The sequence below is a fragment of the Gekko japonicus genome, unplaced genomic scaffold (assembly GCF_001447785.1).
Source record: "Gekko japonicus isolate JY-2015 unplaced genomic scaffold, Gekko_japonicus_V1.1 scaffold2497, whole genome shotgun sequence".
NCBI classification, from domain to species: domain Eukaryota; kingdom Metazoa; phylum Chordata; class Lepidosauria; order Squamata; family Gekkonidae; genus Gekko; species Gekko japonicus.
The window spans coordinates 228273-241622 of record NW_015167129.1 but is presented as its reverse complement, the minus strand read 5'-3'; the positions used below and the strand labels follow the sequence as shown (position 1 = coordinate 241622).

The following is a 13350-nucleotide window of genomic DNA, read 5'->3' as shown; positions in this document are numbered from 1 at the left end:
GCCATATGATTTCAATGGACTGGAGTAATTCTGCACAGAAGTGTACTGTAAATGCTATACAGAGCAATTCATTATTTTGTTTAAATTAAGGAGACGGAAAAACTTGCTATCATACTTGTAAGCAGAATGCAACAACAGATGACCATATTATTGTCATTTCAATAGTCTCAACAGAACATTCATTCAAGCAAGTATACTGTGGATAACAGCTGTAGTTTCTAATTCTGAAATACACTTGGAACTTTGAAAGACACCAATCCTTCTCAGGTACAATAATTTTTATTTATTGATTTTTTATTTCTAGGCCACCCTCCCTGCGGTCGGGCTCATCTGATATCTATTTGGCTTTTAAAATCTTTAGCAGCTTCACAGTCATAAAATGAAGTCTTGTATCTGACCGGGTGTTGCTATGGTAACTTGCAAGGTTGTAGAGTATTAAGACCTTTCAGAGTGAAGGGCTGGAAGGAATAATGATAGAAACATGTAAATAAAATGTTTGTGAGAAAAATAACCCAAACAATATTTGGCAAGTTCTGCTTCCAAAGCTTGGAGTCTGGGAATTATCAAAAAGAGAGTGCTCTCTAATGAAGGACTAAACAAAAGCAAACAGGGGGCCAGAGGGCTACTTCACATTACCTTTTTACTATTTATACAGGGCCATCTGATCGCAGGGAGCTATAGTTCCCCAGAATGATCAAGAGTGTACTGGGTGGGATGTGCCCCTAACACAAAGGCCTGTGCGCTGCAAGGCAATCCGCTTCTGAGAGGAACTGCAAAACCAGGTTGCAAAACAGCTGGATAGTGTTCCCTCTAAGCTGAGTTAGTGTGAGCTAGCTCACAAATTTTCAGCCTCTGGCTCACACATTTTTTGTCTTAGCTCAGGAAGGATGGCTCCAGAGCAAGCTAATTTATGCAGTAGCCATATTGCTTGCTCACAACTTTAATGCCAGTAGCTCACAAAGTAGAATTTTTGCTCACTCACAAGACTCCATGGCTTAGTGGGAGCATTGCATGCTGGGTCAGCATTTGGTTCCATGCAGTGTTCCCTCTAAGCTGAGTTAGTGTGAGCTAGCTCACAGTTTTTTAGTCTCCAGCTCACACATTTTTGTCTTCGCTCGGGAAGGATGGCTCCAGAGCAAGCTAATTTATGCAGTAGCCATATTGCTTGCTCACAACTTTAATGCCAGTAGCTCACAAAGTAGAATTTTTGCTCACAAGACCCCACAGCTTAGAGGGAACATTGCTGGACATACCATCTAAAGGTGAATATCTAAAGTCAGTAAAAGCAAATTGAGGCCCCCTGGCGAGGGGGAGAAACCAGTGGAATCTGTATAATCAACAGAACCTGGTGTGCACACAGACTGGTTGCTTTATATAATAACTGAAAACACAGATGCAAATGTAAAACAACCACATCTTTTAATAGAAAGCAACAAACATGCAAATAGCAGGTATAGAAATTTATTTGAACCAACGTTTTTACTATAAGGTAAGTTATTTTAAACATTGATCCAAGCCCCCATATGTTTGCAAGTTAAGGGAAAATATTGCACTTCGCATTTTCTAGCACCCCTCATACACGGCAAAACATTTTTAAAACATTTTGCTTATTTTACTTGCACACTCTCGCAAGTCATGCACACATTCATTCAAAATCAAAATGTTAGGTTACCCAAAAGCAAAACCTTAAAATTGCACTAAAGCTTTGTAAGGAAAAATATAATTCGTGACTTATACAAATGTCATGGCGTCTCGGTGCATTCAGAGAAGAGCCAATTACTCTTCATCTTCGTTTTCGTTTTCTTGGCCAGACCCTTCAGACCTGTCACCCTCTAGACGGTCTGCAGGACAGAAAGAGCAATTTTTAAAAGGAAAAGACATTTCATGTAGTTTTTCCAATTTAGAAAACAAAACTGCATAATGTTTCTCTCAATTTTAGTTTGGTGCACCATGCCAATGAACCAAACACAAATACATAGAATAGACAGGCACACATACTCTGCTAGAAGTAATCGCTTTGGGTACCACAGAGGGAGAAAAGTGGGCTAAAAATGTTTACGTAAGTAAATGTTAAAGAGGGAAGCTTAATGGGGGACAAAGAGTAACCAGCATTACAGATTCTGAGCAGAAGCTTCTGCAGAACTTTGCACAGGGGCTGGGGATAATCAGCAAGGTGGCTGACTTGCTCTGGAGCAGGACTAGTCAATGGAAGGCCTGCAGGATGCTCTTGCCCCATATAGTTTGCTTCATCTGCATTTACACAGACCTCAGAAAGTAGTCATTTTTAAAAAATGGCTAGAAAAGTGTATAGAAATAGTCTCCTACATAAGAAATAGAGTGAGTCAGAAGAGTGTCTAAAATCCTCCTACCTGCTCTTATGTGGTTCAGAGATGCCAACATCCTTAGCATAAAAGAAGCTGGAACAGTAATTGTGTTTCTTGTTTCTTCCAGCATTAATTCATTTCGCGTTATAACCTACAGACAAGAAGGGGGGCGGGGATAGTTACAGAACAAGTTACAGGACAAGAAAGGGAACAGGGGACAGTTACTGAACAAAAGAAAGTCAGAATAAATAAATAAAATAAATAAATAAAATAAAAGAAGGCCAAGTGCTTCTTCTACATATCTGACTGTACAATAAAGAGAGAAAAGGCCTTCTCTCTGCCTCAGAAAGCTGCTGCCAGAGCAGGTAACAGTGAGTCAAATGGACCAAACTGGTCTTTTGTGTCAGTATATAAAATTCTACATTAGTCAAGATAGACTTTCATGACACATACAGTTCTTAAACTGGGGGGAAAAAAAGGGGGGGAACTCAACCCAGGGTATGACCATGAACCAAATAGGGCTAAGCTAAACCATATATATGAAAAAGTACAAATATTTATTAAGGTGTACATGTGTTAAAACTTTCCTGATTAAAAATTGCTTTGTCTAAAATCAGACTGTAACAGCTTGTCCACTTTACATACAAATGATGGGTAAAAACTTTACAACCAAAGACCATATGCGTTTCGGCCCCTAAGGGCTTTCCTCAGTGGTCACTATTATCTATATATTCTAGACACACATTCAAAGACCTGTTACAGAATTCTAGTATCCATATAATTAAACCAGATGTTGTTTCCTGAAATTGTTCAAAGAAAAATAAAGGGGGGGGGGGAGAGAAACATCTTCATTATTTTGTCCAAATGTATAAAATAAACCATTATTAAATAAAAAAAGATTCTATTAAAGATAAAGTTACCTTGTCAACTTATAATTGGACTCCTGGTATTAGTGATGTAACAGGTCTTTGAATGTGTGTCTAGAATATATAGATAACAGTGACCACTGAGGAAGGCCCTTAGGGGCCGAAACGCGTATGGTCTTTGGTTGTAAAGTCTTTACCCATCATTTGTATGTAAAGTGGACAAGCTTTTACATACAGTTCTTGCCAGTTTAGTGGTGTGCATGATATTTAAACACTGATTCCAGTAACAAATAGTTCCTTTCTATATCATTATTTACTTGTAGTAGCATTTCTATCTGACCTACAAGCATCCTGGCTTCCAATTTTATGTTTCACTGATAAAGAAATCATACCCTATTAACATCTCTCTGTGGTATTCATTTATGAAATAAACGCTTTGTTCCTAGTTGCACATAAGTGTTAAAGATGTGGTATTAGAGATGTGGAGAAAATATCAACAACAGTAATCCCAGGAAAGTACAGCATTATTAAGGAGACTGTCATAAGCTCTGACAAAAGTTACTTTGTACTTCTTTCAGAAGGAACTTTTGGGAAATAGCAGTTTTAATACAGCAAAATATAAACATCTTACCTCATCAGCAAGCTTGCGATTAAAAATCTTGGACTCTTCTAGCGGTGACCAGATTTTTATATCATAATCAATACCCGATGAGGCTAGAACTAAGCAATTATTTAAAAATTATTTTAAAATATATTAGAAATATGCTGCAAGTTCTTATTTTCTTCACTTCTAAATTCACAAATACAATGTGCTATATTATCAATATCAAGCAATATGAATTCAGGAGACAACTCTTCCATGTTCTTGAGGAGAAATGAACATTTGGTACTTCCAGCCAAAAATAAAAACAAAGCCTATTCAAAATAAAGCCAAATAAGCACTAGCCTAATTGTGGTAATTTTGCAATATGTAGCACTCAGGCAATATGCCACTTTCTTTGGAAGGAATAGCTACACTTCAGAAACTTCACTCACCCCACATCCTTCAACTACAGATCCCCCCGCTGCTGCTGGAACTCTGCTTGCTGATATAAGAGCTCCTTGCCATTGCCACTTCATTAATGATGAAGGCATAGGGTTGCCAAGTCCCTCCTGTCAACCAGCAGGGGATGGGGGGACTTACCAGGAGCAGGAGGGAGGCCCAGCTGATGTTGCAACGCCGCCATGTCTATGTCACTTCCAACATGTCCTGGAAGTGACGTTATCACACAGCGGCATCAGGGCAACACTCTGGTTGGGCAAAAACTGTATGGTAAATTTGACTTCTACCACAGAAGTTTTACCCAAATACCAGAGTATTATCCTGACATGATGACGTCACTTCCACGTCCCGTTGGAAGTGATGTAGACATGTTGCTGCAATGCTGACTGGGCCTCACTCTTTTTCCAGGTAAGCCCCCCCCCCCGGCCAGCTGATTAGCAGCGGGGTGGTGGGGCCTGGCGGCAAGGAACCCCTGTCTTCACTGGGTGGTCTGGCCAACCCTACGAAGGCAAGAGCACCTGACATTAATAAGGGACCTTGTTTTCATTTCATTTTTGTCTAATCTGTAGGGCAAGTGTGCTACAATTAGAGGTCCAGAAAATCCACAACAGAGGGACAGCATCTTAGAACAATTGGAGGATTAGTCAAATAATGAGATTATAACCACTAGCTGTGATGACTGAAGAGAGCCTCCTTCTACAGAGGGAGTATATCTCTGATTAACTATGCTAGGGGGCAACATCAAGGAGAAGCCTTAGCCTATACGCCCAGTTTGTTTGGTACACCAGGGCAATTAGTTGGCCACTATATGAAGCAGCATGCTGGACTAGATGGACTAGTGGTCAGATCCAGTTGGCTTTATTTACGCCACATGTAAAACAACAATTGTATGTAAATTCACCTCTGAAAGGACTGTTCTACAATTGCAACGGAAGTGCCAAAACGCACTACAGACATTTTTAATCTTTCAAAAAAAAAAAAAGGTCACCCGGAAAAAATGGTTTGGGTGATACACAGTCTCAAGAAAAATATGTGTAAGCAAATGGAGTCAGTACAAGGGTAGAAAGAAACTCAGCATAGTTATCCTTGTGCAATACTGAAAGCAGCTTACAATTTAGCAAAAACTTGTTTACATGCCACTTTTCAACCATAATTATAAGGGGCAATCTTTAATATTCCCATTTTCATTCCATTTTTCACTAACACACTAGAATCAAAGTAGCCTAAAAACAGATATGCATGCCCATAACCCAAAGCTCAATGGATGTTTTCATTGGGTAGAAGGGAAGACGAGGCTGTTATAAACAAAATCTCCTGACTGAAATATCTTCTTTGGTTAAACTATTTAAAGTTTACAGCCTTATGTAGAACCCACTTGCATGTTCCCTATATATGGCTGCAGTGCTACAGCATTTTTCTGCAATGGAATGTGTTGTATTCTATACCTGAGCAGATGGAATTCTTCAGCCTGCATCCAATGGGATTGCTGTGCAGAATGTAGTGGTGCCAAGTGTCATGAACAGCTATAGGAGACTACTACCAATGATGTAAATAGTGATGTGGCAATACAGCCCTGCCCTTATATCTGTGCCACTGCTATGTTTAAAAATATACGTCACTTGATGTTAAATATTTCATAGACTGAGCTCAATCTTGCTATGCCATTCCAAAGTTGAAACATTCACGTAGCCTTTTGGAAAAAAGCGCCAAACACCAACAAGGACATCTCCTTCCCCTCACAATACTTTCCCATTTTGTTAACCTTTTGCTTTTATCTCATTTAAGAGTCTATGCTTTCCTACTTTTAACTCTGGAGCAACAGTATTTTTTTAAAAAACACCACAGTCACAATTTATTAAATTCCTGAGGTAGCTATCGCCTTCCTGATCTATTGCTTATCTATTATGCTTCGGCTACAGAGAACAGTATTATGTTCAAACAGAGCTTGTAAGAGTCATATGTGAGGTAGGGCGTGCACTCACTGGTCCTGGACAAATATGAATTCTTTCAATACCAGTGCAGGGATAAGTGAAAAGAGAAGCATTCTGGAAATTGGTAAGATCCTTTTCACTTCTGGGTGTACATATAAACTTTCAAGAAAATCTTTTTCCTCTCACATCTAGGTCTCATTTTTAATAGAACAATTTTTTGAACAAACAGATTATTGACTGCTTTATGACCTGACACTAGCATCTAGTTAACATATTAGTAAAGTCCTTCAATCACAACCCATTTTTTAAAAAAACATGTCCTATTATTTAGGTAGAATATGTGCCACACAGCCAGCTTTCAAGGGCAATCCTACAAGCTATGTAAGAGTAGGTGTACTGAAGACAGAAAGTGACTTACTTGGGTCAAATGGATGTGGCTGCAGACAGTTCACCACATGGTTATCTGCTTCCAAGAGCATCAAGTGCTCAGCAGTATGCCGATCCCAAATGAAAATATGGCCACAATCTGAACCTGGCTTCTTTTATCTACAGGAAAACATAAGTTACAATCCCAAAAGACATTTTAATTATGGTTGGCATTCTTAACTGAAAAACATGGAAGCCAAACATCAGCAACATGAACCAAATACAATATATAAAATGAAATGTTTTTTTCAAACTCTAAGTTACCAGCATTCAAAATTCAGACTGAAAACACAAAGCAGACAAGACATGATATCCAAATGTATAATTGTGCTACATAAGTAGCAGTGGACAGAGGAAAGAAAGGGCAAAAATTCAAATTTTCACAGTAGCCTCAGACTTGCAGTGGTCAGGAGAATCTGGTAGTGGGAATATAGCAAGCTTGAAGTAGAGCTTTAAAAAGAAACAGGAAAGAAATGCAGGTGAGTCACTGGCAGTATTATGGGGTTATGTTATAGAAACAAAAGATGTTGTCAGGGAGATGTGTTGCTGAACTGATCAGGATTCAAGAACAGTGACCACAATACTATCAAATTCAACATGTGTATAAAAAGTATATATAAAAAGAAAAGTCCAGCACAGTTATATTTAATTTTAAAACAAGAAACTTTTAAAGAGGAGGTTATTTAAAAGGAAATTAAGGGGGAAGCCACTTTTAACAGACTATGCCTGTCAGATAAGCTAAACTGGCCCCTGCTCTCCCTGTTTACCTTGTACTGACATGCCTATGCAGCCTCAGTACTCAGATATCCCCATCCCACTGACAGGAGCTGACACATGCTCACTTCCTCCCAAACAAAGAGATTTTTAAAAAATGTTTTCAGAATGATGTAGTTAAGATGAAATTCACACACTACCTGTAGCACATGGTGTGCTTTTTTATATACATACTGTACACATAAATGGGTTGAAAACTTTCATGTTCTAGTTAGAAGACACTACGCAGGCAATATATAAAGACTAGATCACTATCTTTTGATTTGTTATTTTATACAGACAACTGGGTTTAGGGCAGTCTGTGCCATCAGATAATTATACAGTATTTTAATACATTATGATAGAACTGCACACACTTTACATTTCATTATAATGTCACACTCTCTCTCTCTCTTCTAAAGCATATATGCATAACAAATACTTATCACAAATCAAAGGATGACCTTAGCAAGAAACAATGTACCATTGTCCGGGAATTACGATGACCTTTATAAACCATTTTTATCAGAGGACGTCTAATATTCAAGGTTTCCAATTCTTCCATCTCTTTTCTTTCTTTTCTTCTTCTGAAGAGTTCCTGGATACGAGCGACAGCAGATCGCCTAAGAATTAAGAACAGATTGACCATCACCATCACAAAGCTACATTATTATGTGGATATGAAGAAGCCCCTGAACAGCCTGGCTGCTTAAACCTCAATTGCTGCTGTGGGATTTACAAAGACTAATTGTATGCAGAAAACCAGAACACAATCCACAGAATACTTTTCATCAAGATGAACCAAATGATACATAACAGTGTGCAAGCTTTCAGGTTTACCAGAACTCTTAGTCAGGCTGGATGTTATTTTTTAAAAAATATTTAATACGAGAAAGGAAAATTCCTCAGAATGTGTCGGTGAGCCCTGGTCACGCCTGCATTGTATGCAGAAGCTATTTCAAATGATGCTGGCTTTACGTTACACCCGGCTTTTCAGGCAACTGTATGTAGATCCATTGCACAGAAACCTTTGCTATGTATAAAGCTGCTGATCGCTCTGTTTCCAAACAGGTAGCAAGTTCAAGCCTACCGATACAGCAGCTTGTGAAAATTCCCCTTCAAATGCTGTAAAAAGCACAAATAGAACATGTGACTTCTTTCAGCATAATGAACTCATTAGTAGTCACCAACACCAGCAGGCTTTATTGAAAATCACCTGCTTCCACCTAGCCATAAAAAGGCTAATTCCAATTGTCTAGACTTAGCCTGGTATGATAAAATGTAATGTATTTTAACATATGCACATTAAGCTACTTTCAAACATGCAACTCCCATCTAAATTCTATGGCAACAGTCCAATGAAATTTTGTTCATTCACACTTGAATTGGCACAGAAAACATTTCTTGAAGGAAAACAAGAAGCAAAAAACAATGACTGTTTTTCATTTTAATTGTGGGTGATTTTTTTCCATGTGAATTCTTGTTAAATCATGGAGAGATGAAGTTTGGGGAAAAAATCCACCAATTAGTTTGATACTCCTAACACATTTCCATAGATGCCATTCAGGTTAATAGTAGTAACAGAAGATGATATCCTGTGGATTAGATTTTTATTCTGTTCTTCAGATAAAAACAGCCTTCCCCCAAATTCAATGCATTGTGTTTGTGGCAGGCACTTTATAAGACATGGTACAGGCCCTGCCTTCAGTCTTACATAGTAATAGACAATATACACAAGAGAAGGGGAGTGGAAGGGAAAAATAACTAAAGAGGGATCAATTTGACTATTGATTTAGAAAATTTTAAAGTTGCCTCTCCAGAGGCTTGCTCAAGGCAGGTGCCGGAAAGAAGAGTCACTAACAAGTGCCTATATGTGGGGTGAAGCCCTGCTTACTGTAGGGGTCCACAACCTTTTTGAGCCTGTGGGCACTTTTGGAAGTCTAACACAGCATGGTGGGCATAGCCACAAAACAGCTGCTGAAGGAGGTGAAGCCAGCCACAAAATGGCTGCTACAACTTACTTTCAGTCAGACAGTGAAAATCCTTGTCTGGTGGTGGCAGCTACTACCAAAGCAACATTTTAAAAAATATGCACAAGCAATCAAATCTCCAATGACCAATCAGAAGCCATGCTGGGCAAATGCCCCACCTGACCCCACCCACTTGCAAAAAACACTTGGGGGGGGGCACCAGAAAAGGTGTCAGTGGGTGCTGTGGCACCCATGGATGTGACATTCGGACCTCCCGTCCTACTGGGACAGAAAAGATGAAATCTAACCAGTGACCCTGAAGGTTCTTCCTTCAAACAATTCTGGAACTATTTACACTATATACATAAAGAACTCTTCATTCAAATCTCCAACGTATTCCCCACACCACACACCGTTTCATGCCAATGTAATTCTATAGTGCAGTTTCCGACAATAAATCTGTACCTCATGCCATTCAGATAAAACAAGGTTGTACAGTATTATTCTGAATCTCTGCCATTATGGGGTGTCAATCTATATAGCTGAAAGTTTAATCTTCCAAGATATGCTTAAATATACCAGAAATGTTGCTGAAATTTTTCTGAAAGCTGCATTTTAACATCTGTCAATCAGCATGAAGTAAACAGTCATTAGTAAACAACCGGGAAGCATTATTTTGAGTTCAACTAAGATCATCAAACAAATCTTCACTGACTGTCTCTGTCAGTGAAGAAAAGTAAGGCATATAGGCCAATTTATTCTCTCCATGGTTATATGCTGAGAATTTACCAGGATACCAAGAGGAGGGCCTACTCATCTTCCCAGATGTAATAAATATCCTCTTGTAGTACCTCAAAAGAAAGAAGTGTTTTTTTCTGTCAAGTCACAGCTGACTTATGGTGAGACCGTGGGGTTTTCAAGACAAGAGACGTTCAGATTTGGTTTGCCATAGCCTGCCTCCACATCACAACTCTGATATTCCCTTGTGGAATCCCTTCCAAATACTGACCAGGGCCAACCCCGCTTAGCTTTTGAGATTGGATGAAACTGGGCTACCCTGGGCTATCTGGGTCAGGGCAGGAAAATTTTGCATGCGTGTGAATTCTTGTTCTATGTGGTGGGAAGGAGGGCAAACAGTTGCCCCACACTATTTTCTGAACCATGCAGCTCAATTTTGAGCTCCAGGATGCTAGAATATTACAATTCCCAGAGATGATGTTCTTTCATGTCCTTATGAATATTACCTATTCACCATTTTGTTCAAGACACGGGGTTGGATCCCATAATGCATTCACTGGTGGTTGTGGAGCTTCACTGACGGAAGAGGGAACAGCTGGCAACGTTGCTGCCTTCACCCTCCACAAGGGAGCCTCCTGACCCAAATGGGTATTTGTACACATGGGTTCCCTGACTTTGGGAATCAACCTTCCTGGAGTTGGAGAGGATTGTTGTGGGGAAGGAAATACAGGAAAGATCCAGTCTTTATGCTCATGAGTCACAGTATATAACCTGCAGATAAGTTCAGTAGGGCTGAGGGGGCCTTAGCTTGTTTGGTGTGGTCTGTGAAGCTCAGTAACCCCTTCCCCTTTGTTCCTTTTAGCATGATCAGGCATTTCCTTACATTATACAAGTGAATCCCAATGAGCACTTCTTACTTTTCCATGACTGAGATAACTTATCAAAGCCTCCAACATGGCCAGAAGACTGGTAGATGTGCACTTAACTTTGCTCTTGTTCAGAAGGTGATGCTTTTCAGAGCCCCCAAATTGCTTTTTAAATTTTCCAGACCAAAGAGAAACCAGGGGGGGGTTCTTAATCAGCAAACTACTTTTTCAACTCCAGAAGCTTTAAACAGAAAAACAAATGCGAACATGAAATGTTCATTCCATATGGATCCCAATTCATCATTCTTGCATGTAAGAAATGTCTTTTAAGTTTGTCCAGATAGTTTCATCAGCTAGTGAACAATGTGTTCAAACAATACCAATTATTTCAAAATAGGTAACCTATCAATAGACCTTGTAAATAGTGGCACATGCAAAATACACTACGTGCTTTAATAGATAAAATAGATGGGCTTCAGATTTACTTACATTTTTTAATACTGCAGTTATCTTTAATGAACACACTGAATAGGTTAATAAAGTTGTTAAACTTTTACACAGCAATTGGTTTGCACTATTGCTGAGCACAACATGCAGTCACTCTGTTCTTCACCCTCACTATATTGAAGTTTAGTAGATTTAAAACGGAGTAATACAAGAGATGGTTAGATACTGCATCAAAAATCTAATATATCAGAATTCCATATGGAATGGGAATTTTGAATTACCTCATTATTCTATCACCTACTGCTGTTCCTCTGATATATCTAATGAAAGGAATAACAGCTGAAGTCATTCAAATAAAAATTGCATGTACGGTCTTTAAAAGTAATAGTGTAAAATGAGTTCTAAATTAAATTTTTCAATTTCAAATTTATATTGTTTTCCAGATTACTTCTGAAGAGATGAAGTGAATCAAAAGATGTTTTCTGCACCATTATGGTTTCTCTTGCATGTCTCCATCCCTCTTGTCTCTAGCAAAAACCCTAAATGCATTTGCCAAGTATGTGGCTTACCATCAGTACCCTTGGTATTTGTAGCAACTTCCAACTTTACATAAAAGTTGGATGCAACAATCCATGGGTGCAAGGACTGCTGATCTTTCCCTTGTCTTCAGCAGTATTTTTCCATTCTAGGAAATCTGATTCTCCCTGACTCATGGGAGCCATGTGGACTAATAGCATGTGCATTTAGGGGGCTGCATGGGAAGGAGGCACAATCACCCTATCCTCTGTCTTACATCAGTAAGCTGTAGCTCTGCTGAGAGGAGGAGGAGTGATTCCCTCCCCATTCCCCCCCTCCCAACAGCCTTTTGACCCATGTCCAAATCCCATGAATTTGGGAGTGGATCTTCCCCAGGGTCTCAAATTATTGCTAGTGACAAGGGAAAGATCTGCAGCTTCTGTTGACAGATATCGCAATCTAATCCAATAGTTATTAACACGTTGAAGTCACAGCATAAAGGTTCAAAAACTGAACTGGTCACATAAAATATATAAAATTTGTACATTTGAACTATTTTTGTTGTCTATATCTAGTAGGTCACACATTGAAAGGAGAAGTAATCAAACTACTAACACAGAATTTATTAGTTAATATATATACCACTCTAAACTCCTTAGAGAACGTGAGTAACAACAATAATAGTTTGGGTTATCACTTTCTGAAGAGGTAAAAATAGTTCTAACTTTTGTGACTAGAGGCAGAAAACTTCCCTATTTAGTAGTTAATAAAACACAACACATGTTTTCTCCCTATATTGATCTGCTATATTTCACTATTGCAATTCTGCATATTATCCTTATTCAACAAAGGAAGAGAAAGGCCAATTTTGTATGCACACTAACTTTAAATGGGACTAAGCCATAATTCATCATTGCAGAGCGACATATGTAGTCTTACTCAGGACCTTAAAATATTAGAGAAATGGAAATTATTGAAAAATAATAAAGATGATTGGGATATTACCTATTCTTGTGGAAAACAGTAGAATATCTAACTTGATTATTTATCCTAAAAATCTACTGTATCTCAAGTTGTTTCAATACACACATGTATCAAAGAAGCTATATTGGGAATATGGCATTCTCAAAATTTCAGGATACAACCTAACTTAAAAAAATGGCAAAAAATAATATATAAACCCAACCACATTTTAGCGCAAGATCCCTATATACTTTCATTTTCTATTAGCTGCTAAAAGCATGCCTAAATGAAGGAAAAGTCTTGCAAGACTTCCAGAAGACACACTGGCTCTTAAATCCAATCTGCTTCACAACTGTGAAGAAATTACTGAGAAAAACCCTTTGTGTACACTTATTATGCAAACATGCCACAGAGAATACATGGGTAAACAACTTCTAAATCCATGTAATGTAAGACCCACATGACAAACTAAAAATATGCAGAAACGTATGCAAATCTAGTTCATATT

General features: G+C 38.6%; 2 protein-coding genes across 2 annotated transcripts in view; both read right to left on the bottom strand.

The window, feature by feature from the left end:
• Nucleotides 1–263: 263 nt before the first annotated feature.
• Nucleotides 264–6693, bottom strand: LOC107111974 (DDB1- and CUL4-associated factor 6-like; the record flags this gene model as incomplete). The annotated part of the gene is made up of 5 exons (XM_015413024.1): nt 264–458; nt 1738–1841; nt 2370–2475; nt 3822–3910; nt 6582–6693. Coding segments are annotated over 4 exons (372 nt in total), but the record flags the coding sequence as incomplete, so codon positions are not given.
• A 4-nt stretch (nt 6694–6697) lies between these two features.
• The window catches only part of DCAF6 (DDB1 and CUL4 associated factor 6), a gene marked incomplete at its 3' end in the record, with an annotated part of 58989 nt that continues 52336 nt past the window's right edge, over nt 6698–13350 (bottom strand). The window contains exons 16-18 of the mRNA XM_015413023.1: nt 11645–11683; nt 7827–7965; nt 6698–6709 (exon numbers count right to left, since the gene is read on the bottom strand). Of these exons, the coding sequence (XP_015268509.1) occupies nt 6698–6709; nt 7827–7965; nt 11645–11683 (190 nt within the window). The remainder of the gene's footprint in view (nt 6710–7826; nt 7966–11644; nt 11684–13350) is intronic.